Below are 23944 nucleotides of genomic sequence, written 5' to 3'. Positions count from 1 at the left end.
GACGTTCTGTATTTGATAGTTGGATGTTTTGTATAAACTAAGACTTCATGTGATATAGTAGCTCTGCAGTCAGAAGTCTTCCCCATTAGAGTTGTATTTTTCAGGGACAGAACAGCTTCTTAATCCCTCTTTTATTTCTGATCTGTTTCTGACAGTTCTCGATATGATATTTTCTCCCCAAAGTCAATGTCTTCCTACTTGCCGAGATCTATCAACGAATTGTTGAAATGGTTGAAACACCTCCGAGTCACTCTTTGTAGTCTACTGCATTTTCTCATATGGATTGCCGAAAATAATTAAACAAATCCCAGCAAATAGAGAGGGTACATACAGAATTTTGTTGTTTTTCTTTTTGCCAAGATGACAAAGGTCTTTACTGTGCTTAGTGTAGACTAGGATTCTTTTTGTGATGTAACTTTTAGAACTGGGTTAATATAGTTGACAGGAAGAAAGATATCACACATACTTAGCCACGTTTTTTTCAAGTCTCATGCAGTGAGATGATCGTGAACTACGGTTATGAAAGAACAAAAAGTGTATGCATTATGAAACCATTGAACCGCAAATAAGTGTGCATTACATGTGCATAATCAGTATGTTTTCCCATCAGTCGTTTTGCTATCTCAGTGCTCATTAGTTTTCTTGTTTGACACACTAGTGTTCATCTTTCATTTAAGACCAAAATATTAGTACAAACTCCAGCGTCATGGAAACGTTCCCCTCTATCCTCTAAACTTCTCAAAACAAAGGAAGTGAAGTACTGGATTTCAGTCTGCTTTTATACACTGAACTGTTAGATAATTTCCTAAAGTGCATATTACACATTTCAATAACGGTCATAAATTTGCAGCCACTATTAAAGCATGTTTTCAGTGTTCAAGATTTGTTTGATGATTATAGATCAAATTGATCTTTTTTGTAAGCAGTGCAAAGCCTAAGATACTGGCTTTATAAAGGGCTAGATGCAGATTGACTAGTGTATGTGTTTTGGTTTGTGAAGAGTGCTGGAAATGCCTCAACTTTTAAGTCTGTTCACTCTGTTTGCCTAGAGGAATGACCAGGGCTGGTCACAGACATGTCACTCTGCTTTTCTTGGATCTTCCCCTCTGGTGTTACTGAGCTGTGCTGTGAGTGTTGTGGGGGTTGTGGCCTTAAATGCTAAGGAAATAAAGATAGAGCAGAGGACGTATTGTATTTGTATCAAAGTCATACAACTACATATAGGATTATAACTCCTAATTTCTGTCTATAATGATAGTAACATGCATTTTTTTATGTGTTAGAGTTTCCTTATAGTCTTTTAAAGTAGCAGCAATGCTTGTATACCAGTTCAGTGAAATTTACAAAACCGTTTCTGAGTCACGGTCGAGGTCATGTGCCTTGTGTCACAAGTGCGTAATGTTAGTATTTGCAAATACCATTTAAGGTAATCTAATATACTGTAATGGAGACCATTCTTATTAAATGTGAATGTTTTTGTTAAAACAGCATTTTTTATGTGGTCATAGCTAGGGCTGGGTGATATGGCCTAAAAGTTATATCACCGTATAATTTTAATTTTGGACGGTAACGATATATTTCACGATATACATGCTGATTATGGACGGTAACGATATATTTCACGATATATAATCTAATTTAATAATTTCAATAGAACATGCTTTAAAAGAAAAGGAGTACAAGACTTGGATAGTACGTTTTTATTGCCTGGATTAACCATTAGCTTATTATTAACTGTTGGTTAGCTACTGTGTTGTTCCTTTAGTATGTTTGAAATTTCACATTGAACTGAAGTAGAAGTCGAACTATTAAGAGCATTTTTATTTTGCAGAGCTGAAACAATACAATAAAGGTGATAAAAGAGGTTGCTTGTATTACCTCTGGCTAAAATTGTCGCCCGATATAGTTTGTAGATAACCGTTTTCTGCTTGTGGTCCGACTTGTTTTGGAAATGGTTCGGATTTAACAACCGATGAAACACCCTTCTTTTCATCAATTTCGTCTCTTGTTCCCGTCTCGCTAATGCTGCCTTTCTGCATTTCTCTGCATATTTGCGTTTGTAGACGGGCACACCGAACACGTGCGTTTGTTTTCACGGAGAACCTAGGCCACAATGACCTCAGATGCATCATAAACCGAACGTCTGAACCACCGAAGATCAATAATCTGAACCTATCAGATTTCCAAATATCAGCAAGATGAACATGTTCAGAATTGTATAATTGGGGTTAAAATACGGCAGAATTATAAAATATGACGGGTCAATAGTAAAAGAAAATTCCAAACCAAATTCCAAACTTCCGACGATGCTGGCGGCGCAATCTATGTAAACATCAAAATCCATTCTCTACCGCTATAAACGGTATAGCCAAACCCATATTGTGGCACATGTTTCTACCGGTATACCGCCTATACTGGTTATACCGCCCACCCCCAGTCAAAGCTGCATGCTCAGTCTTTGAATTGGAACTGCAATGCTGTTTTTTGGGGGTTAGAAATAATTAGCATTGATGAGAACATTTCAAACCACAATGAAAGTAAAATGTACACAGTGTCATGTAAAACCTCCAATTTACATCACAAAATAGACAAACTTTCCAGGTATGCGCAGCACCATATTGCCGTATTCAGAACATGGCAACAAAACATCCGGTGACTTAAAGAGTAAAATCTGTAATAGGAAAAAGTACATTGCAAACAAGCAGGTTTAAGAATACAGCTCTTTTAATCCAATAGAAATATTGCTTTTAACTTCGAGACAGTTTTGTCGTCAAATACTATTTTTTAACTTTACATGCAGATCACGTTAGAACATTTCTGCAGTGAAATATCTGCTTGCACAACCTGTACTTAGTCACTCATACATCACATTACATTAGTCAGTACAGCGACCAGTGTAGGAAGAACTGCCTCCCCTCACAATTCTTGTGAACTCTCACTCTTGCCTGTGGCGAGTCCAGCGTTTTGCAACAACATGGCGACCATACAGTACTTTCAAGAATTTCACGATTTTGTGCTTAATTGGAAATTTGTACATTTTTGTGCTACTGTCAATTAATTTTGTTACTGAGATTTAATAACAGGTCTGAGAAAATGGGACTGCAGTTACCCTTTTAAGTGGGCTTTGGTCGGGGTGGCTTCTATTGTAATATTTAATTGTTTAGTTGTGTTGCCTGCGCCAACAAGAAAATGTTGTGTACAAATGTCCACTAGATAAAATGCTGTTCAAGGAAACACTAAACTTTCTTCTGAAGCCTAATCCGAGCTCCCTGTCCCTGTTGTTCTGTTCTGAGGAGGAGGCACCCTTATCTTCTGCTGCTCCCAGCTATGAGCTCTGAAGCCATGGTAACAGCTGTGCAGGAGATGAAGTGTTTGTTGCAATAACATTTTCTTTAATTGCATCCACCCTCTAAAGGAAATTTTTTCGCTTACAGTAACTTGCAAAGAACAATCTTCTTTTCAGCAAATACTGTACTTTACAAAAGCATTCTAACCTTTACTAGGGTGTCCCATTTAGTGAAATTATTCAATGATACATACTGTATACTTTTTCTTAAAATGAATCTGAATTCTCAAACTGAAGAGCTATAATTTTAGGATAGGTTACAGGAAATGTCCGTAAAAACTGAAGACAAAAAAATGAAATGTTGATTGGAGAAGTACTCATTCTCAGTATTTGGTGGAGGCACCTTTGGCAGCAATTACAGCCTTAAGTGTTTTTAGGTACCAGCTTTGCAGACTGGCTTGGTTCACTTTTTGCCCATTCTTCTTGGTAGATATGCTCAAGCTCTCTCAAGTTGTTTGGGGATTTATAAACTGACATTTTCAAATCTTTACAAAGACTGTCAAAATTCAAAAGCCATAATCACAATGCACAAGGGAGGAAGCAAACTACATTTGCACTACCTTAAAGTCTTTGTGATGCTTTAATGATCTACCATGAAAAATAGCCCCCTTTATTGTCATTAATGATTAATTGCAAGAACATTTGAGCATTGGTGTAACTAAACACTAAAAATTGGAAAGATCCCTCCATTATTTTCATGTTTTAAATAATATAGTATTGAATGTACCATTACTATCTGAGTGCTTTAAAAAGAAGGATGTAACATAGTAATATCTATATTGCAGAAATGTCCCTGGAGTTACTGGTTTGTATATACTCTTGGGGTACATATTGTATAAAAGGCAAAGTCTGAAAACACAATAGACTAACCTATTGAATGTCAGGAAGCTGAGACAAAAGGACAGAGTATCAGGACTGGGTGAAGCACAATGGTTCTCCTTTCCTTCTGGAAATTGTTTCTTGGCTAAGGTGTTTAGGATGCAGGAGTTTTTCAAGGCAGATCTTCACTAAAGGAAAAGAAAAGTGCCAGACAGATGCTTTAGCACATGCAGTAGCTGTTGCTAGATCTTCCAGATATTTTTCTCTTTAAATTTAGTGGTTTGTTTTGACATTAGATGGGCAGTGATGTACTCATTTTCCATAACACTAAATGTTGCTTTGATTCTAACAACTATGAGACGTTAATCCTCAAAGTCTGCACAAGCTTACTAAAAGGCAACAATATGGTTACACTTAGATTTCCCTCAGTTTATACTAAATAAGACAGTGACTTGGCAGAACTTCTTTCCAAGTTGATTGGGCACATTTCTGTTTTTGACTAAATTTTATTAATAAAATAAACAAGCACAGTCATTAGACGCTTATAATAATGTACATAATAATGTATAGAGTAGAAAAAAAGGGAAACGCTTGGTTAAAAGAGGGACTCAAAGTATATTGAAAGCAAGGGCTTAATTAAGCAAATAACATTCCAGCATGCTTAGGGTCATGTATAAAAATTCTGGAAAGGCCTAGTTGCCTATATGGCTAGCATGCCCACACGAGGAGACCTCAGTAATTTGGGGGGCTTTTTTGATAGGACCTACAGTGCCCAAGATAGCACAACCTGCTGAAGTTTCTTTAGCAATGTTGTCTTTGGTGATGTCAGCAGTTGTCATTGAGGAAGAAACATTGAATTCATGTGCTGCCATCCATTGTTACCCTTTGGTGACAAAGTGCAAGGCAAAAATAGGTGAGCAGATGCAGATCAGTTTCTACCTGGGGCAGGAGCAGCCAGTTGAATCAAGCAGTCCACTGAGAACTCCACTGAGTGGAATAACAAAGTCTGGCAGCAGTGCGCAAACCGTTCACCCCACGGAGTGTTTGCAAGTCCAGTGGTGCAATGGGTTACCATGGGAGTGGAGAAATGTGATCTGGTCAGATTAATCGTCTTATCGAGAACAAGGTGAAGGAAGAGTGTGGTGCCAACCTAAAGAACTCTACAGCTGATGTTGTGCTGGTGCTGGTTCCAACAGTGATGGTGGTTCTGTAATGCTGTGAGGTGCATTTTATAGACATAGTTTGGGTGCATATATTCCCTTAGATGGCTAGATCAATGGTAATTGCTTCTTAAAGCCAGCAGCCATATCACCCTGCAACTCACAACTGGCAACCCACTGAAGCTAAGCCGGTGTGAGCCTGCCCAGTACCTGGATGGGAGACCTCCTGGGAAAAACTAAGGTTGCTGCTGGAAGAGGTGTTAGTGGAGCCAGCAGGGGGCGCTCACCCTGCGGTCCATGTGGGTCCTAATGCCCCAGTATAATGACGGGGACACTATACTGTAAACAGGCGCCGTCCTTCGGATGAGACGTAAAACCGAGGTCCTGACTCTCTGTGGTCATTAAAAATCCCAGGGCGTTTCTTGAAAAGAGTAGGGGTGTAACCCCGGTGTCCTGGCCAAAGTTTTTCCATTGTCCCTTACCAGTCATGGCCTCCTAATAATCCCCCTCTACATTACCCTGCTCTCCTCCCCACTGATAGCTGATGTGTGGTGAGCGTTCTGGTGCACTATGGCTGCCGTCGCATCATCCAGGTGGATGCTGCACATTGGTGGTGGTGGAGGGGAGTCCCCATTACCTGTAAAAGCGCTTTATAAGTGTAAGCAATTATTATTATTATTATTAAAGGTAATGAGTGATCGTCCTCACCACAGAATAAATGTTGCAGTGTTTCAGCAGTTCTTTGCTGCTGAGAGGGGTATCTTCCAGGATGATAGTGCCCATCTTCACCCAGTGGTAGTCCAATGTGGTCACCCAGTCGTGTTGTGAGCATGACACATCTTTTATCCATATGTCATGGCCTCCTTGGCCATCGGATCTGAACTAAATCAAGCATTTTGGGATATTGTGGAATGATGCCTGAGATGACTCACTTCCATCAACAAGGAGTGAGTGCATAGATTTTCTCTTGGAAAAATGGCGTCTCTCTTGCAGAATACTAGATGCTGGTAGACTGGAGCATCTACGCAACACTGGTTAAATGACTTCATATTGGCATTTCCATTTTCTCCTTTACTACGTGTATCTATAAATTTTTTTCTGTACTGTAGAGGATATCTGAAAACAATATTTCCAGAGTTTCCAATTTGTAATTGTGGGATTAATGAAATGTGTAATCATACAGGCATAAAGTACAGTATATATATTAATGAATTGTTTTTATCTTAGTTTTGTTATTCTGTTATGCTTATTTGATCTAAGACCTTCTTGATTTAAAGGTTCCCAGTTTTATTTGTTTTGTTAAATATGTGCTGGAAGGATGGTATTAACTACAGTATCTTTTTAAATCGAGAACATTTAAAGTTGTATGTAGACTGAACTTCATTTTCAAACTAAAAAAAAATCGGTTTTAAAAAAGTCATAATAGAAAAGAAATACAATGTACTTTCAGTGGTTAACTTGGCTCTGTAATAAAGATAATTTCTACTGAATCACATTTAAAATGTGGCAGAACAGAAATTTACAATAAAATTGTTTTTTGCAAAAAAAAAAAACACTTTATCCAACTGTTCCTATTGGGAAAACTCAAGCTGCACTAAAATTCTGGAACATAGCTACAATTAATTTGTTCATTTTTTTCATTTTAAAGATTCACGTTCTGTCCATTATCATCATGTAGCAGATGGTATCGAGGGCTCACTGTTAGCAGGGCTTGGATGTTTGCAGTTTCAAAGTCATAGTCGTGATTACTGGTGGTGCAGGTTTTATGTTTCTGTGTTTTGCAAAATACTTGCTTGCCTGGAGATCATGGGTTCAATGAACTGTACAGGGTCCACCTTTTAACAAAGTTGTTATTGTATTAGTGAAATAACAATGTTATTTCACTTATAAAATAACAGTAGTTGTATAAGTGAAAAGGTAAACTTAAATAAGATATGAAAATACACTCCTGCCTAACCAGATACAGATCTGTTGTGTGTTCTCTTTCTTTACAGTAGATAACAAAGCACATTTCTGTTACTAGGGCTGGTGCTGATGTGTTATGCTTGCCTTCTCATCAGATTGTAAAACAAAGAACATAAAAGAGAAGTTACTGTATCAAATCATAATGTCAGCCCTGTAGCTTGAAAAACACTGATAAAGGAATAAAAGCGGTTGTGGAGAGTGAAATTAGTCTGTGTGTAGGATACACTAGGAGTGTTAGTACTTGTCCTCAAGACTGGAAATGTAACTGAAGCTTCTAGTGCCATTACGACAAAAGGATTAATTAGCAGCTGGGTCTCTGTTAATTTAGAGTGCACAAGTGCCTTGTTATTTATCTGTTAACCATAATCCTGTTTTGTTTTTTTGCATCTTTTTTTAAATTGTTTTTATACATAGATCAAAATAAATGAAGGTGCAGGTAGTGCTTGGCTGATATCTGTATGCAAAGTTTGAATCCTGCCCAGCTTTATCCCCCATAGCAGTGCATATTATTTTCATGAAACCCTCTATCAACTGTATATTGGAGTGCACCTGTTTTTAGTTCTCTGAGATAATGTGTCCTTTGTTTCTATGCATTCGATGTATGTTAGCTGGGAGAAGACTATGCACATTTCCTTATAATTGTGCCATAAATGTGAGTTTTCTTTTTGGGACTTTTATACAGCAAGAAATAACAGTGAAGCATCCGAGTTAAAATGATCTCAACTGTATAAGAGTAATGAGCCATCTTTTAGCTTCCTGAAATGCAGTACCCCCACCCATCTGTCATTATGAAAACTTTAGGGTCAAAACCATGTCTGATTCCTTGTGCTTACACTACAGATGTTATCATAAAAGCGCAGAAAGCAATGGTTAATCTTGTTCCAGGATAAATGTGCAAAAATATATAATTGCTCTGCAGCAGTTCTGTAGCTGTATTCTAGTCTCGTTACTATATTTTCATAGTTTGACAAGATCTGGGCAGACCACCTCTGCAAAGCCTGTGAGCAAACTGCCCTATCCACAGTAAGCGAATTAGACAGTAAATTCTTCCAACAGTTGGCTCACAGGGAAAATGGGGCACTCTGAGCAAATATTTTACTTTGTTTTTCCTGGTTGACTATAAAGGGTAATGTAACTATGTGTAATAAAGTTTAGATAATCACACTCATCATTAAAAAACAACACTCCTTTAGTGGACTACCACTGTACAGTATGTACTCATAGATCTATCTTAATGTGAAGTCTCAAGAAAGCCATTTAATGTATGTTTGAGATCTGCACTGCAGATTTTAAAATATAACTGAAACATACAAAATAGGCACTACTTATTTATTGTGTGTGTTGTTTGCAAGTTACCTTCCTTTGGTTTAGTCTTTGCATATGTGCCCAGTAGCTGAGGAGCTATGTAGGTACGGTATATTGTGTTGAGAGTGACTCACAGCAGGCTTAATTATTCAAGCACACAAACAAGGCACGTATGCAAAACAGGGTTCTTATTGTGCTTCATGACTAGTTAAATAAATTCAAATAAAGGTTAGGAGGATTTCTCCTTTAAAATGACTTTAGTAATAAGAGATGAGTTATTTCTTTGCAAATATGAACTTTGTGGTAATTTCATTTTGTACACCCCTTCTTTATAGGCAGAGTTTCATAGGGATTGCAGTCTGTTTAATGTTTATAATGCAGAAACCTTTAAAAAATGTTTTTATTTCCATGTACTAGAATACAGTAACAAATACAAATAACAACAGAACCAATACTACTGTACATGGTTTTTGGAACTGTAGATACAGGGTTTCAGCTTCACCCACTGGACATTATATTGACATTAGTTTACCAGTGTCAGATCGTGCCATCATGACCAGTAAAACAAATAGGCTTGGTAATTTTGCTATAATGAGACTGCAGCCTGCAGAACAGGATTCATCTACAAAAGTAAGTTGTTAACCGAAGGACAGTTCATGCAGGAATAAAACTGACTTTATTTTTGCTTTCTCCTCCATAGTAAGTTCAGAGTAGTGGAATAATGAAGCCTGGAGTGCTGACAGAAAAGATATGAAATATGGTCACAAAATATAGATGGTAAGGTTCCTGATAATGAGGAACACATTATGCACATATCTTCAGCTATTAGTGTTTTCTAAAATTATATCTTTTTAAAAGGATTTTTGTGAGCTCCTGAAATTAGCCCGTTGACTATTGTTCAGGCATGTCCAGTGGGAATTTTGCATTTTAAAAGCAAACGTTTAATAATCTTTTTGTGGACTTCTGGTGGCTCTAAGGTAAGGTGGTGGCAAGGTAAGGTTAGTACACTCCTATACCAAGTTCCTGTCGTTATAGAATTCAGGTAAATTTAAATTGGATGGTAAACCATCTCAACTTCAGGGTTTGGCTCTGCCTTCTGTTAGCAATGAAAGCAAGTGGGATATTCTGCAGGTTGTACAGCACCCAACCTGCAACACTATTAGACAGAGGAGGTAACAGTTTTCAAACCCCATGTCGCTAAGCTGGAGGATAGAAACTGTTATTCTAACCCATACTTTGTTAGCCTGTAGAAGGTAACCAAGGAAGCAGGACCTGTTAGCATTTTAGAATACTTTTTACCAAAATGGTTACAATTGGAAGGACTGGCCTTGTACATTCATTTTTCAACTAGAGGAATGTCAACTGCTTTTTTCCCCACCCCAAAAACATCTTATTCTAATGGGTGAATGAGGAAGACCCCATCCACAGGAAATGTTTATACTGTTTGCAAAATCTTTGATAGCAATGGTCTGCGCACGTTTCAGAATCTGAAGAGCTATTTGGTATTTCCCGTTTCATGTATCTCTGGCTCTTTTCAACTCTGTTTCTACAGAGTGTCATGGGATGCTGCTCTTCCACCCAGCCTCTGATCTAATTATTTCAACTGTCTCCACAAGAGATCTAGTTTCTGACTCTTTTCAGTACGACTTTCTTCTTTCATATAAATTTAGTCCTCTGTGCAATCTGAGACTTAGACAAGCAGGGTGGGAGTCCTGACTGGAACACAATCTGGGACAATACTTTTTATTCATCTAACACTCTACCTAATCTGCTCTAAACCTGCACATAGCCCTTTAGCAACACTATTCTGGTGGTTCCAGATGAAAATTGCTACCAGTCCCCACTGCACTCAGGCTATACCTGTTACTGGCTCATGAAATACCCTAATGGGGTAATGGGGCACCTCTTGGTGAATTGGCCTGATGTGCTTTCGGATGTGACTGAGAAGAAACAGTCAAGGGATCAGTGTCACAATGATGATCCTCAAGTTGCTATTATTTATCAGGCATTACTTTTTTTGTTGTGCCACCAAGACCTTTTTACAAGACTGGGGGTAGATGGAGAGCCTTACATCTCACTGGTTGAAATTATTCTTGTAGAAAAAGGAGTGAATTGTTTTGTTAAAAATGGTGACAGCATGGTCATTTTTTCCCCATTTCCAGAATGTCCTGGGTTTACTGCAGGAAAAAGCTTAGGTCAGGTGGAAACCTCCCACAGATGATGTAATGTGGCATGTTAATGTTACCCCATCTAGCTAGCTATCTAACACATAGATTGCCATCACTAACTAATGAACTAGCTATCATATAATGCTGTACAGCATAATTAAACAACTAGTTTGATTATACAGTATACTGTAGTATTCACTGTAGGCTCCCATGATGTTGCCCAAGGAAGATCTTTGTGCTTGAAACACATTGCTTTTTGCCATTTTCTGTCTGTACCAAGCCATCATTGTGTTCTTTTTGAAACTGAGGCAATATTTATTATTTTGCGCTAATTGAGAAAATTATTTTTTTTCCATTTGAAAATTCAGTGTTTTCCACTCCCTTTATTATTCTCGAAAAATGTTTCTCATCAAGGGTCTCAAGCGATGAAAGGACAATATTTGCCAATGATTCAGCTGAGAGGAAACCCCTGTGGTTTTTTTTTGGGTTGATTACTAGCATAGCTCTCAAGGGTTCAAAACCCTAATGTGTGAGATTTTCCATTGGAAATTGTGATTACATGCCATTTGTTTTGATGGTTTCTTTTATTCACATACAAAAACACTTTGGTTAAATAATAGACTTGCAAACCTCTGCAACAATTTCAAAATGTTATGTTCATTACTAGCTTTTTTTTCCAACCTAGACTTGATGCAAGCATGTGAGATTTTCAGACCAAGGTGTGAGACTGTAGATTATTTGATTATGTACCATCATGGCTGTTGGCTGGCAAATGATCTTGCAGTGTGCTACTTCAAAATGGTGTTTTAATATTGATTCTTGTGTACATTTGTTGGTGTTCACACATTTGTTTGGCCTGTATACACCAGTGGAAAACGAAGATGTTTAACTCCCCCCTTTTCCTTTTTTGTGTGAGCTCCTTACATTTTTTTGTATGGGTTGTGCTTTTGTTTCTGGATTAATTAAAACATTTGTTTGATAGTCTTATCTCATTATGTTAATTCATGTTTTGAACAGGGAAATATTAATGGATATTTTTATAGATTGCAAGATTAATAATGCATATTAGTTTTGCTCTTTTTGTTCAGGACGTGTACATTTAGATGTGAAAGAGTTAAAGTAAAAACATGCCCTTAATGACATGACATTGCAATAATACAAAGCCTTATTTTACTATTGCTTCAGGCAAGAGCAGATGCATGTTTTATATCTCGGCTTTGAAGTTATCACAAAACTCTATTGCTTAACAGTATTCTTGTGTAACTTTTTGAGCCAGAAAGAAAAGCAATTCAGATAACGCGTGCAATCAAATTCCTGACATACTGAAAAAGTAAGATTTAGAAACTTTAAAGAAGTGGATACAACAGAAATCCTTAAATTATTTACTTAAATAGCCAAAATTTTTTAAAGGAAATATATGTACAATACTCTGTGCTCCATAAATTATTATAATAAACTTTATTTTATATAGCGCCTTTAAAGGTGGCTTCTCAAAGTGCTTTACAGAATGAGAACAAAAATTAAAATGAATACAGAAGATAAAACACAATTACAATATAGAGGAGACCGTGGATGGTGGTACTAGGAAAAGCAGAGGGGTGAAGACTGGAACCAGTTAAGTAAAGGCTCTTCTACAGAAGAAGGTTTTGAGTCTGGATTTGAAGGAGTTTAGAGAAGGTGACCCTCTGATATCCCTGGGCAGAGAGTTCCAGAGCTTGGGGGCATAAGAAGGCCCTGTCACCCATACAATGTAGACGGGCTTGGGGTACAGTAAGGAGACCAGAATTAGAAGAGCGAAGGTTGCGAGGTGGGGAGTATGGCGATAATAGTTCAGACAGGTACTGAGGTGCCAAGCCATGAGGAGCCTTATACTGTAGGTCCCACAAAATCTTGACCCTTCATTTTCAGAAAGCTGCTTATTACTGGTAAGGACAGTGGGAACATGGCCCTTATCCCAGAAGCCAGATGGGACTAAATTCAGAATGATACAAGTTTGTTGCAGGCTAAATTCTGTACTGAACATGGGCAGATTCAATTTAAGATGGAATGTTTGCATTCTTTTTCCTAATATGTTGTCTGCAGCTAATCTGGGTGCAAATTGTGACATATTGTAACAGGCTCCTGCCACTTTGTCATGTGTCTTGGGCTTCTTTCAGATTGCTACTCTTCTAGACATTGTTTACGATTTTCTTCCTATTATTTTGTTCATGTGTCTTTATCCAACTTCTCGTATTGCAGTTTTTTGGGATAGTTCAATGAGATATTCAGCCATCCAGGGTGGAGCAAATGTCCTAGCATTTGCAATTTATTTTGCATCAGACACTGGCTGTCCATCTTATTTTATACAGGGGGTGAGTAGTATTAAACTTTATTAATATAGAAAAAATACAATTCATATTACAGGGCTTTACAGTCAAATTCTTTGTGTTTTGGAAATGTTTCTTAAACTGTTTTTACAAGCTAAAGTTTCACCTATTTTTCAATTCCCCTTTGCCCTCCTGAAGAAACTCACTGGGACTTTTCCAGTTTTTACTGGTTCTACAAGTTGTCATGAGGCCATAATTGTGATAATGATAAACATAATGTTAGTAGTACTACTGATAACTAGCAAATAATTCATTTGACGTTCAGTTTTTTACCACAAGATCTTTACTATTTTTCTTATTCCAGCTTTTTCTTTCTTTTGTCAGCAGAACACATTTTTATGCAAACATGTATTTGCTTGTTCTCTGTTACATGTTATGAATTTTAATAACTCGTTTCATGTTATGTCATAAAGTGGAGTCTACTAAACATATTCCTGTAACTTGATATAAAATATTTTAAAATTCAATTTTAATAATAATTAATTGCACTACAAAAAAAGAAACATCATAAAACATGCTGAAAGAGTTAATTTGTGTTATCTTTTAGGATTCCTGTCCTCTTTTGTACATTATGATTATTATTTAGCTGTCTACCCCAACTTCAATTGAAAAATGCGAAAAATATGACCCCAGTGGATTACTCTATGCTAAGCAATAATAATTAAGAATTTTAATTACATGTACTGTAGAAGGCACTTCTTCACACAAAGGGTGGGGGATATTTGGATCACACTGCCCATGCATTTGAGATCCCTGAGATGCTTGAAGAAACAACTGGATGAGATCTTGTGATCATAAACGTGCCGGTTCCATCTTTATTCTGATAAAGGGAATGTTTCATCCTGAATTAAGTGATCCTGTATTACGTTTTCATATCCTTGTTTTCCTTTCTTTAATACATTTTGCTCTGAGTTTTTCTAAAAGCCACCGTGATTGCTGTGACAGTTGAATGCACATGCCTCAAGGCATTTTATATTATAGGGCTGTGTGCCTTTAAGGATTGTCATACATGATGTTTGTGAAAAATGCCTCAGCTTTTTCTTTCCAATGACCATATTTCTAACTCTGACCCCTGTATACATGAAACAGAAAATATATATGCTGTAAGTGAAGTTCAGCTGGAGCAGTACGAAGTTATGAAAGGTTATTTTCTTCGAGGTGCGTCATTTTCGTGGGTACAGGACATGTGATTTTAAATGTAAAATGTGAATCAAGCTTAAAAAATAAAATCAGTATAATCTTGAAATTTCCATTGCATTGCCATCCAAGAGGTTTTAGTAATGAGCCTAAACATTTATTATTGCTGAGTGTAGGAAGTGGAGGGTGGTACTAGCAACCTTTTGGCTCAGTGTGTTTATGCTGCAGGATAATTTTAGTTCTATTTTGGATAGTTGTGCATGATATTTAAATTTTAAACTGTACAATTATCCCTCTATGTCCAGTCTCCCAAGCTCAAATGTCTTTTTTTTTTTAAAAGCATCCCACATGCTTGCACGGAGGACATGGGATTTGCAATGACCCTGATTGCATCATCTGGCCTGACCCTTCCCTCACCCAGTAGATCTAATTAGCTGCTGGAGTGGGATGGCCAGTGACCGGTGGCACAGGCCCTTGGTTCTCAGTACCAGATTCAGGATTCTGATCCGATCACATCAGATCTTCGTGTGCAGTTATCAGGTTATTGACCCAAAATAATAACAGTAATCAGAAGTGCAGGCAGATTTAGATTCCTAACGTACTGTTGCATTATGTGTTGGAAGGTATTTTATGTACAGTATGAAGGTATGGTCCTGATAAGTTAATGAACCTGCTGGATTTAATTTAGGGTTCATGTGTTGCAAGACAATATCAGGTGATCTCGAAAGAAATAGTAGACTAAAATGTTTATTATTCTTAATTGGTGTATTCCATTGCTAATATCCTCCTTCGATTACCATCGCTAAATATCGAGTTTGATTACCAGTGGCAATGGGCCTGAAAAGTCTTCCAAAAACAAGTTAATGGGTCTAGTAATGCCATCCAAAGAGAATGTGATTTGACTTAAAGATTTTTTTGGCACATTAAACTGTGTGAATAAATTATTTTGTTCGTAACACATTTGACCCACTTTAAATGGAAGTCAGACTTGGACATGAACAGTTCTAATTCCCAAACATGGTCTCTTTCCGAACGTTTTTTATTTTGGACCCATTGTTACTTTTCATCAATGTGGTCAAAAACAGAAGAGGTAAAAACTACATAAAATATTTCAATTATACACTTTGTAAATGACCAATTCACAGTGGGTTTATTTCTTTAAATTAGTTATACCGTCATCCGGTATTTGTTTCTAATGACTTGTATTTACTTAGTTACAGAGACAAAAATAAGAGCAATGTGTGCAACAGCAGTGTGGAAATGTCTGTGAACAGTGTGTTGAAAATATCAGCAGTTCCATCTAGGTTTTCTGCTCTCCACAGATCTCCTGTACAGGTTGAGTTTATTTGGAGATTCCTCAGAAGCTTGAGCACTTGTCTTTCCATGACGATTGAGGCATCCAGTTGCTGTGCTAGAATACCTATTGTAGCCATGCTCTCTACTTAACAGTTTGTGAAAATAAGTGCAGAGCACAGTTACTTTTAAGTTTGACTGCTTCAGTATGTATGTCACAAATGCAGTGTCTGTATTCTTCTCTAATTCAAAGCTCTGAAACCTGTTTGTGTCCAGAAAGAAGCGGTCAGGTCTCAGAATCGTAGGAAACCTAAATTTGAAGCCAACATGGCAAGCTGTTTGAAAGTTGAAATGGAAAATAAACTGAAAACAGCACAAAGTCTCCAAATATAGATCTAATGCATTTGACCTTTTAAGAATCGTTTTGCGCTAAAAATAACCTTGTGGAAAATACAAAGTAATATTACATTAGAAGACTATTGCATTTGCATTTTTCACCTGTTTTAGAGTTTTCTGCTTCTGTAAAGCACAAGAACATAAGGAAATAAAAAAGCAATCAATGATATAGTCATAATTGAGCTTTATTCAGCTGCCACTTCTGACTTGGTTTGAAGTAGTACTTCATAACATTCAAGCTCATAAAAAATAACACCCAATATGTTCACATGCAACACTGCCTTCCTTCTGATGACATGCACACCAAAGAGCTTGTGGTCAGAAGTCCCTTAATTTACTGTCTCCTTGGGAGAGTTTTGCAACTAAATTTATTTGCATTTATTTCAGTACCATCCAACATCATTCTGCCTTCTGGTCTGTTCCTTAATAAGGCATCTCAGGGTGTTATTTTCTTTCTGAATTGATAAAAGCACATCTTGAAATGTACAAAAATAGCAATTTTCCCCTGGGCTGCATTGACTTAAATATGTAAAAGTTGCTTTAGCAGACCTCTCATTTAAATACTGAAACATTTGTAACAATGATAACAGCATATCTATTGTCAATGTTTAAAAATGGCCTTTAAATTAACCTTTCTACTTTTGAAAATAATGTAGTGTGCATTACTAGATTTAGGATTTAGATTTTGATTATACAATCTAATAGTATTGTGCTCTTTTATCTTTTTTTCTACAGTTTTTGGAAACATTAGTAACAAAATATATTTTTTAAAATTAAATGACTTTTCACTGACAAAAGCATCATTAAAATGAATTTGGTTTGCTCAAGTATCTCTTCCCCTAAAGATAAATACTTTATTTGGACACTTGGAATTCAAGGATATTGAGCAGGCTGATAAACATGTAGACTACAGTGTTTTCAGTAGCCCCCTCCATAATCCTTTACCATTGATATCATAGTAGAATTAATTATGAAAATTGAATTCACAGATCTTGGTGTAGACTTGCAGCAGTGAGTTGGTAATGCATTTTAGAGTCTGTGCCCTATGCATACTGTACAGTCACATGATCATTAGGTAATGATAAAAGAAGTGCAAAAAAATAATTTCCATGATGTGCTGAATTCAGTACTACAAACTAAAAAAATTAAGCTCAGACAATCTAAAGAATTTTGTTTTGTATCTGTATTTGAAAATGCAGAATTCAATACTTCAGATCAGTAACCGTAATTCCTCAAAGCCCTTTACAGATAGTAGGAAGCCGACTTCAACCACTAAAATGCGGAGCACACTAAGTTGATGCATGGCAGCTATTTTGCACCTGCAGCCTCACTGCACAGGAGATCAGGTGGCAACGTGAGAAATGACTTCAGCAAGTGAATTAAAGAGGGATGGATTTTGAAAGGTTTTAAAAGTGGAATTTGGCCTGGATTCCAGTTAACATCCCTCCTCTAATGAATACTGGCATGGGGATCTTCAATGACCAAATAGACCTCAGTTTAACATCCAAAGGGAAAAAAAAAAGATCTTTTGAAAGTAAATTACAATAAACTTTTAAAACTTTAATCTAGTTTCTTTGAATTCATATACCGATGTCTAATAAGTGATCTGCTTTGTTTACTTGGCACTGTTATATGATGGCATATATGAGCATTTTCTTTATCAACAAACAATTATAAATGACCTCTTGTTTGGCCATGGTCAAACTAGCCCTGCCAGTACCCGTAGCCCTGATGCATGCTATGGGTACAACTACACAGACAAGCTGCAGAAATAGTCCCAATACACTACCTTTAATTAGTGTATTATGTGATTTTTAACATTAAAGTGATTGTACCTGACCCTGAAACACTATTTTTGTAAATGTTTGTTGTTTGAAAAAAACAAGTGGAAAAAACCATGGCAGAGGAAATAGCTTGATCCTAAACATGAATGACAATTTACAGAAGCTCTGGGGGGTAAAACTATAAAAAAGACAAGCCGTATATTACAGAGTGATTTATACTGTACCATGTGAGGTCACGTCTTTCTGTTACTTAGTATCCTTTCCCTCTGTAAAATCCTGATAATTTACTCCAAACTGTGAAGTACTGTCTCACCTCGCTGACTTGGAGGACATCTGTTTTCTCAAATACCCTGGCTGGCTGATTTCAAGCTGGATGCGATCATGCATTAGGGATGATCTAGTTTTTCTGTATTTCTCATAGAAGAAAAAAATGCTCATGTTTCTGAATAACACAGGTGGTGCAGACATACCTCATTTGCTGTGCTGTTGTGTAAACAATATACCTGTACCACAAACCTAACTTGGTTTGTGTTCCAGCTGAAGCTCCCTGTTACTAATTTATAGGCTTCCAAGGGTGAACAGGCAGTATTGTCTTCCTGTAAGGGATCTAATGTCCACTAAGACAAAAGATCCAGTTTGAAGGGGCCACTGAGACTTGTTCAACCGCAGGAGGTGGTTGCATAGACTGGACTGAAGTTATAAAGCAAGTTTCAGAGACAATATGCGGTATTTATCTGAAAGATATTGTAGTGTTTTTTTCACATGGCTTAGCATGATGGATCCTGACTGATTGTAGAGCACTGCTCGGTATTTTAACATTCCTCACATAGTTGTCCTTGAAGGAGGTGGAAGAAAAATGGAGGCACTAAACAGCCATTACAACATATTGGAGGTAAATGTTCATGTTTTAATGAGATGTTTCTCTGTTATTCTGAGTCCTCAAAATGCTTTGGAAATTATCTTAATGCGCTGTTATGTTTACATGAAGTAGATTTTGTTTTCCAACCAAAAGTTAAGAACTAGTGATAGGCGTTTTCAAATACCCATTCTAAAATATAAAATAGTACTTCTAAAATGACAGTTACTCTTAAAACAATTAACTGTGCTAAATTAAATAGATTTTCCCCCAAACTAACATTTTGTGGTTATCTTAATATGACAACTTGTTAGAGGGTTCTCTCTCTGTGGAGAGAATCTAATTCATTTGACTGCTTTTTGGAAACAAAAGTGTGTCATATAGAATACATGTTTGAATGCAAGTTGTGTTTCATTTCCAACATGTCATCTAACTCACAGTACTGCACCATCATAAACCTCATCTAGCCCATTGCAGTGCTTGTTGGTGAGAATCTATTTAAAAGTGTGACTCACTACGTTATGCCTTGTACATTACCAGGAAACAAAGGTTATGTGTACTACTGTCCTTTACAGACTAAAAATGCTAGTCTTTAAGGTTGTTTTGCAATAACTCTCAAAGATGCTTTTGAACTACAGGTACGTCTACTGTGTACTTGCTTTTATAAGTCACATTTAATGGAAGCTTTATTCATGTTGAATTTATAGTTATTATTCATTTTTCCTCTTAATAGTAATGCCTAAAACCACATTTACGAGAAATTCAATATCCTTGTAAGAAAGACTCCTACTAATTAATTGTATAGTTATTGGTAAAAGTTTTGTTTTATTTTTATATACAGTATAAATACTTTACTTAATTATCATTATTGTTCATTGAAAACACGTTATTTGCAGCTTCTAAACTGTGTTTCAAAAGTGTTGCCACATATGTAGATGCATTCAAGTTTTACACTGATTGGTATAATTATAAAACTAAAACCTGCTAGATCAGCATGGTAGCTTATAGTATGCATGATGGTATGCAAGTGGATCCACATGCCCCGACTCACCGGAATTATTATCTGAGTGGACATTGAGGAATTGCAAGTGTTATCTTGATGGAATGCTCTTCAGTCATATGTTAGGTTTAGGGTTATTTTGAATCATGCAAATGGTTTCTCTGCATAAAGCTTTAAATTGCCAGACCTCACTGTGTGCGACTACTGAATTCCTTACCTTAAGAGGAGTCTTTTGCATTCTTTCAGATTCAAGCTTCCATGAGGGAGTTACTGTTCCACTCAGTTGGCCAGATTTGAACTTGAAATTTACAAATTCTACTGGAGTGGGAGTTTCACTGTGGGATTGCCAGAACATTTTATTTTTTATTTTGTCAGCACCACAGACATTGCCAGTATTGTAAGGCAGCTTATAATATATATATGTTTCTAAAATATATTAATGCTTTGAGTGCCTGACTTAGGATTTCAAAGGTATGAGCTGCAGACCATTTCTTGTTTTCCCTATATACATTAAACTGCTAACCGGAAAATAAACATTTTAAAATTCCGTGAAAATATTCGCTTCACAATAAATATGAACTTGCTCGTAGACCTTGCTTCTAGCATTAGCCTAACCCTCAAGTGACTTTCTAGGGCTTGTCTAACTGTGAAGAATTTGCGCTTCTCAAAAGGTGTCACGTTCATAAATCACAAGACCCCTCAGCTTGCAGCACCATGCATCCATTAAAGAACGGGGCTTCTATTGCAGGCCAGAAATGCAAATTCACAAAAGGTGCTCTGTTCCTGAGCACCAGTGATTTATTGGTTTTCACAGCAGGTGTTTGGGGGGGGGGGTTCCTTATTAAGTGTTGGGGGGGGGGTCATTTTCTGTAGGGTTTGCACATTTTATTTTGTTGTGTTTTGGCCTCATTGTTTGTCTTAAACAGACATGTCCGTGGTTGAGATTACATAAAGCTCTGAAAGTTAAGGAATGAGAATTTCGGTGCCGATCTGTTGGTTTTGTCAGGTTTCGTTATTCCATTATGGTGTATTACACGGGGCACAGTAGCTGCAGCGCTTCCTTTCATCTCCGCTTTTTAGCTTGTGTTGTGGGTTACATTGATTTTAATCCTCCTTCATTCATTTTAATGGGACAGCTTCCCATCATGTTTCTAGGGATTTATTTGGTTTCTATCCAGTGATCAAATTGTTTTTGCAGCCTGTCTGATGACAAATGATGGTAATCTTTCTTTTGTCCATCTCATACATGCCAATTTGGTGCCCATCTAGCAAAATAAATTTCACCATCAGCATTGTTCTTTTCCTTATCATTGCGTTTTTAAAGTCAAGTTTGATACTTATGACAGTACAATTACTCAAAAATAAACCCCTCTTACAGAAAATATTTTTAGATTGTGATTTGTCTTTAGCAACCTAAGCTTTGTACTTATGGATATTTTCTACAAAGGGGTGAGTCCTATAAAAATATAAAGAATAGTCTGTTTATCAAAATAGGTGCAAAGAGCAGAAGCCGTCTGATTTTATAAATCTTTTTTTTTACAAGTCTGATTTTTACAGATGTTTACAGATCTTTACCTGTAGTTTATGTTTGCAAAAGAGATATACCTGCTGTAAACCTCAATCATATTGTACTATTTTTCTGCAGCAGTGGGAGACCACTACAAACATATTAAGTCAGATTTAAAATTTCTTATTGCTGTAAAATGCTGGAATTAACAGGATTGTTACTTTCAATTTCACACCTACTCAAGATCAAACTTTCTGATGATAATTATGATAAAAAATGTCAGAGCCATGTCAAATTCACATTATTTTCAAATTGAAACATCATTTGACAATTCAATTATAAGATTCTAAAACTAAAACTCCAGGGTTCCCTGCAGGAACAAATGTACAAAGAAATGAAAGAGAGCCTAATATTTAAAAACACCAAACAACAAAACGTCTGCTTTACGTTCCCATTTTTCATCTTAATCCATTCTTGTTGACCACTTATTAGTGGAAGAGACTGACCTAAAATATGGTTTTAAAATAAGCATTCCAATCTGCAATCTTCTTTATGAAAACATATCTTTAAGTATATAAAATTCAGAGCATAGTCTTAATTTCCCGTAAGGCCTACTTAATATTGTTATTAGTTCTTTACTTAATTTTAAAAAGAAGCCTTTTGGGCTCATTGCTCATTTAGGTCAGCAGTCTGAGGTACCCCAAGGCTGGCTGTCCAGATTGTCCCTTTCTGTTGGCTCTCAGCCGTATTGAACTCCTGCAAGAGCGGGGGTTGGAGTGTGTTTCAAGAGTTGGCTTACTTAAGGGTTGCAAATGTCCAGTTGCAATATTATCTCTTATTGTAATGCTATTACAAGCCCGTAATTTACATATTGTATTGTTGATTTGAAGAAGTTTCTGTTACACAATCACATCCTTTTTGTCTTTTTTGTTTTTAGTTATTTGGATAATACAGCAGAAAAACATACTGTCGATTAGGGCCTTATTTCTGAGTTTACCTTTTCTCACCTTTTAGAAGTATTTCATAATTGGTCTCATTGTTACAACTCATGCCTGATAATGACATATTAGTGGTGCCGTCTCCATGTTTACATATTTAGCACTATTGCAATCTTGCCTCTTATTAGCATCATAATTACCACTGTCTCTAAAAAAGTTATCTATTTTCATTACAGTTATACTCTGGTAATCTGGTCATGCTTGTTTTTTCCTAGCTTGTAGGTGGCCAGTTTGACCTGGAAATGAATTTCATCATTCAGGAAGTGGACAGCATCACTTGCATGGTGGAGCTCCTAGATAAGTGTGATCAAACCTGCCAGGCTGAAGTATGGAGCATTTTCACCGCCATTCTGAAGAAGAGCATCCGCAACCTGCAGGCCTGCACGGAGATGGGGCTCATCGAGCAGGTCCTGATGAGGATCGATAAAACTGACAGCATGATTGCGGGTATGTCTCTTGTGTAATTGCAGGTCTGAAGTTAAACTAGCATCTTCCTATTCTGATCATGTTTACTCCCCATAATCATCATCACTCCATGACATGTATGGCAGCGCACAGCATTGCGTTGCCACATAATCGGTCTGGATCATTGTCATTACTCTCTTTAATGGAGACATGAAGAGCATGTAAGAAATTTGAAGGAGAAATAGGTTTTGGGGCTTTCAGCCAGTACAAAATGAATATTGTATGTATCTCAAGCCACTTTTCGAGTCGAATTTGGTAAAGCTTAAAAAGGATGTGAAAAAATAGCCATAAAGAAAGATGCGTAGAGAGTATGTCTTATAAAGGCCTCTCTGTGAATTATGGCGACGAATGTTCAGTTTTTCAACTTACTGGTTGTATGGATACAACCTTGATCCTGGTGCTTTCCTCAGGTGTTATGTGAAAGTAATCGTGAACTGTATTGGTCCATGGCAGCCCACAAGCAAAAAAACAGACCCTTTATAGGAGAGTCTTCTGAAGCAGTAGTGTTCAGGAAACAAAGGAAAATATTGAGTGTGGTTTTAATCAGGTATTAACTATTGCATCATAAAATGTTGACTTTGATAATTGACTGTCAATAAAGACTGTCATTGTCATATTTAGTTAAAGATTATGCAAAAAAAACATTTAATTACATACTTTATATATCAATTAGTTTCCTAGTGTTATCCTGGTTACATTGTAATTTCTTTTACTGGACCATTCTTGTTCTGTTGAATACTGAACCCCTTCTCTGATACACCCGAAGAAGGCTCCACAGCTGAAACGTTGTGTTTTCTTTCTTCTTTTTGGAATAAACTATTACTTGTTACCTTCTCGGATAGCTGCATATACAATTTGTGCTGAGAGAGTATTAGATTGAATGGCTTTAAATCTACTGCTGCTAATGATTTAAACAGTGTTTACTGTATCATAAAATAAGTACCAACTTCTTCTTGAGTAATTTCCAAGGAACGTTTATTTTTCTGCTTTTGAAATGAGTAAATCTCTTCTCAAGAATTGTGGTTTCTTTCACCCCATGTTTCCCACTCCAGTGATCACGTAATTGTACAGTACTTGAAACAAATTACTGGTAATTAAGGGATTCTGAGCTGTCTGAACCTGTAGGTGGGATGGTGACTGCTGTGATGAGATGTGCTCAGTATAATAGTGTTGTACAATGCTAACATGCTTGATTTTTTGTTACAGATTTGCTTGTTGATATGCTGGGAGTTTTGGCTAGCTACAGTATAACTGTCAAGGAGCTGAAACTGTTCTTCAGCAAATTGCAGGGAGAAAAAGGACAATGGGTACATTTTTATTGTCTTTAATTTTTTTAATATATTGCTAGATTTTGAACCAGTTGCTGGTTTTAAAAACAT

General features: G+C 36.8%; 1 protein-coding gene across 1 annotated transcript in view; it reads left to right on the top strand.

The window, feature by feature from the left end:
- Positions 1–23944, top strand: part of lrba (LPS-responsive vesicle trafficking, beach and anchor containing) — a 283565-nt gene that overhangs the window by 14950 nt on the left and 244671 nt on the right. Inside the window, exons 2-3 of the mRNA XM_088633176.1 lie at positions 22316–22547; positions 23772–23872. Of these exons, the coding sequence (XP_088489302.1) occupies positions 22316–22547; positions 23772–23872 (333 nt within the window). The remainder of the gene's footprint in view (positions 1–22315; positions 22548–23771; positions 23873–23944) is intronic.

This window comes from Lepisosteus platostomus, chromosome 1, assembly GCF_059453375.1.
Source record: "Lepisosteus platostomus isolate fLepPlt1 chromosome 1, fLepPlt1.hap1, whole genome shotgun sequence".
NCBI classification, from domain to species: Eukaryota; Metazoa; Chordata; class Actinopteri; order Semionotiformes; family Lepisosteidae; genus Lepisosteus; species Lepisosteus platostomus.
The sequence above is the reverse complement of the archived record's forward strand: the minus strand, read 5'-3'. Positions and strand labels throughout refer to the sequence as shown.